Source organism: Tupaia chinensis, unplaced genomic scaffold (genome assembly GCF_000334495.1).
Source record: "Tupaia chinensis unplaced genomic scaffold, TupChi_1.0 Scaffold140763_1, whole genome shotgun sequence".
Taxonomy (NCBI): Eukaryota; Metazoa; Chordata; class Mammalia; order Scandentia; family Tupaiidae; genus Tupaia; species Tupaia belangeri.
This window is the reverse complement of record NW_006200633.1, coordinates 171,782-174,858: the sequence shown is the minus strand read 5'-3', so window position 1 is coordinate 174,858 and position 3,077 is coordinate 171,782. Positions and strand designations below refer to the sequence as shown.

The window sequence follows — 3,077 nt, the reverse complement described above, 5'->3', positions numbered from 1 at the left end:
GGATAGGATAGAGAATAGAATGGATAAAAATCCCTGTTACAAGGAAGCTTATGTTTTACCTGACGGAAAGCTTTTTGCTAGCCACTACTATAGGTTTTACATGTGAATAATTAAAAAACAATTGTTAGAAATTGTTGGGAGTTTCTATATGTATTTTCAGATGACAAAGTTGAGCTTAATTCTTCTACAAATATCACATAGAGCCAGAATTCAGACTGACATCTTCAAACACATGTCTTAATTAGTGATCTATTGTGCTTACATGGACATTTAGGGTTTATATATCTTATGTTACCTTGCACGTGGGAGGAAAGCTTAATCAGAAATATTTAGCAACTGTAGTTCTGACCCCATGATGGCAGTGTTTGCATTGGTCCTACCCGTAGCTGTGAGTGTGTATAGAGAGGTTAAGTCAGGCCTCTTATTGGCTGGGCATGCTTTATGAGAATTCATGAGGATATCTTCATTTAACTTTTTTTTTTTTAAATAAAGAAAGAAGTATTGAACAGACAAGCCAGCTTTTGGGGTAGACCTCTCTACAATAAGAATGGAGAAGCATCTGAGGACCTCATTCGTTGCTTTGTGGCTTTATTTTTGCTGTAAGTTGGTGGGGGCTTTCAGCCAGCTTGCAGTGGAAGTCCAGGGAGCATTTTCTTAGGATTGGGGTAATGGTGTAGTGCATTAGTGTAGGAAGAGGGAAGAAAATGGAACTGTTTTCTAGTTTATCTGTGACTTGCTGTAGAAAGTAAAGAAGGGTTATAAATTAGAAGACTGATTGATCTCTTGACTGTTATTTTGCTTTTTGAATAGGGGCGAGTGGGAAAAACCAAGTGGAACAGAGTCCTCAGTCCCTGAAAGTCCTGGAGGGAGAGAACTGCACTCTCCAATGCAATTACACCGTGAGCCCCTTTGGCAACTTAAGATGGTACAAATGGGACACAGGGAAAGATCCTGTTGTCCTGACAGTCATGACTTACAGTGACAGCAAACGGTCGAATGGAAGGTACACAGCAACTCTGGATGCTGCTGCCAAGCGAAGCTCTCTGCTCATCACAGCCGCCCAGCTCAGCGACTCAGCTCCCTACGTCTGTGTGGTGGGCGCACTGTGCTCCCCGGGCACCAGCAGCCAGTACCCAAACCTGCACCTGGAGGTTATCAAAGAGGTTTGGGTGGGTAAGACATTATTTTCTACTGTGTATACTTTCACAAGTGAGCTAGTTGTTTGGGTTTAACTCTGATCTCAGATGACTGCATCTGTGTGACTTTGGCCAGGTAGTGGGATTAAATGAATTAATGCATGTGAAATTACGGCCCATCATAAATGCTCAGGTTTAGCTGATAATTTCAACTATCATAAAGGCTTCTCTAATACTAAGAAATTGAGAAGTCCTTGGAGTTCAGGGAGAGGAAAAATATGCTCCTGGTGGTTAATCACTAGAAAAACAAGAAAAATAAAAAACACATACTCCTTAGGATGATAATGATATGTGCAACATTGCCCATAGTCAGGATCACTGGGTCTACTCATATGGCTTATAAAATATTACTTTTATCTAAAATAAGTTTCTTTCTATGGAGAAACTTATAAAATAATTGGTAATAAGATAAAATGCATGAAAATGTAATTAATAAGTAATATTGAAAATATATGGAACAAATAAGTTTTAAAGGCATTCTCAGAAGTTCACTGTGTCACAGAAAAGAAGGGGAGAGAGGCATTATAGGGGAATAGAAAATATAATTAGTTTTCTTTTTTTTTTTGGAGAGATTTTTGCTATAGGGCACGTGCGCTTGCCAGACAGACAGAGAGAGACATAGAGACAGAAAGCGAGAAATCACCCCCAGGGGGGATGGTCATGCCGCAATCCCTTCTCCTCCATTCTCCTCTCGGGATCTTGGGCACGCATGCACACGCGCCCGGCGTGAGTTTTAAGCCACCGGGTCCAGGATGCGAACCACGATCGACTACGTGGGAGTCCAGCGACATAGCCATTACGCTAACTGCTGGTTCCCGAAAATATAATTAGTTTTGAAGATAGATGCACATTGTGTTTACTTATTAGATAATTATTTATTAAACACATAATAAGTGGCAGGTGTCTTTGTAGGTACAAGAAGTAACAAACAGATAAAAGATCTTCCCATTATGAGCATTTTTTAATGTATTTAAAATTTAAAAATATTTATTATTATTATTTAATTAGCTATAGAGCATGTACATTCACCAGAGAGACAGAGAGTGAGAGCCAGAGAGAGAGAAAAAAAAAGAGAGAGACAGAGAGAGGGAGAGAGAGTTTCTGCTAGGTCCAGTGATCAAACTGCAGTAGGTCATTTGGGAATGCAGCACCTTAAGTACCACGTTACCAGCTGGTCCCCTCCTGATGAGCTTTAATCTGGATTTGTCTATAGAGTTCACTTCCTTTTACAGGAATATCCTATCAAGTTTCTGTTCCCATGTAAGCATTTTTCCTGCTTGCTTTAGTGCCTGGCAGGTTTTATATGGCGATTGGAAGGCATGGGCATTCTTTCCAACTTAGGCTGGGCAGAATGGCTCCTGCAAAGAAGGATGGTGACAACAAGAAGGGCTGTTCTGCCATCAACGAGGTGTTGACCCAGGACTACACAATCAGCATTCACAAGCGAATCCATAACATGGGCTTCCAGAAATGCGCCCCTTGGACACTCAGAGAAATCTGAAAATTTTCCATGAAGGAGATGGGGAGTCCAGATGTGCGCATTGATACCAGGCTCAACAAAGCTGTCTGGGTCAAAGAATAAGAATTTGTCCCGTATCGTATCTGTGTGTGGTTGTCCAGAAAACGTAAGGAGGATGAAGATTCATCCAACAAGCTCTACACTCTGGTGACCTATGTACCTGTTACCACTTTCAAAAGTCTACAAATAGTCCATGTGGATGAGAACTGATTGCTGATTTTCAAATAAAGTTATAACCACCCCCCTCAAAAAAAAGTAAGACATAGGCATTGAAGTGCTATATCTATCATTTACTAAATTATGTGACTATTGACAAAATTACTTAAACTTAGAGCACTGACAGTTCATACTCTGTAATATCA

General features: G+C 40.4%; 1 gene segment (V, D, J or C); it reads left to right on the top strand.

The window, feature by feature from the left end:
• Window positions 1-509: 509 nt before the first annotated feature.
• LOC114004963 (T cell receptor alpha variable 10-like) lies at window positions 510-2,697 on the top strand. The segment is given in 3 exon segments: window positions 510-599; window positions 811-1,173; window positions 2,483-2,697. Coding segments are annotated over 3 exon segments (630 nt in total).
• The last annotated feature ends 380 nt before the right edge of the window (window positions 2,698-3,077 follow it).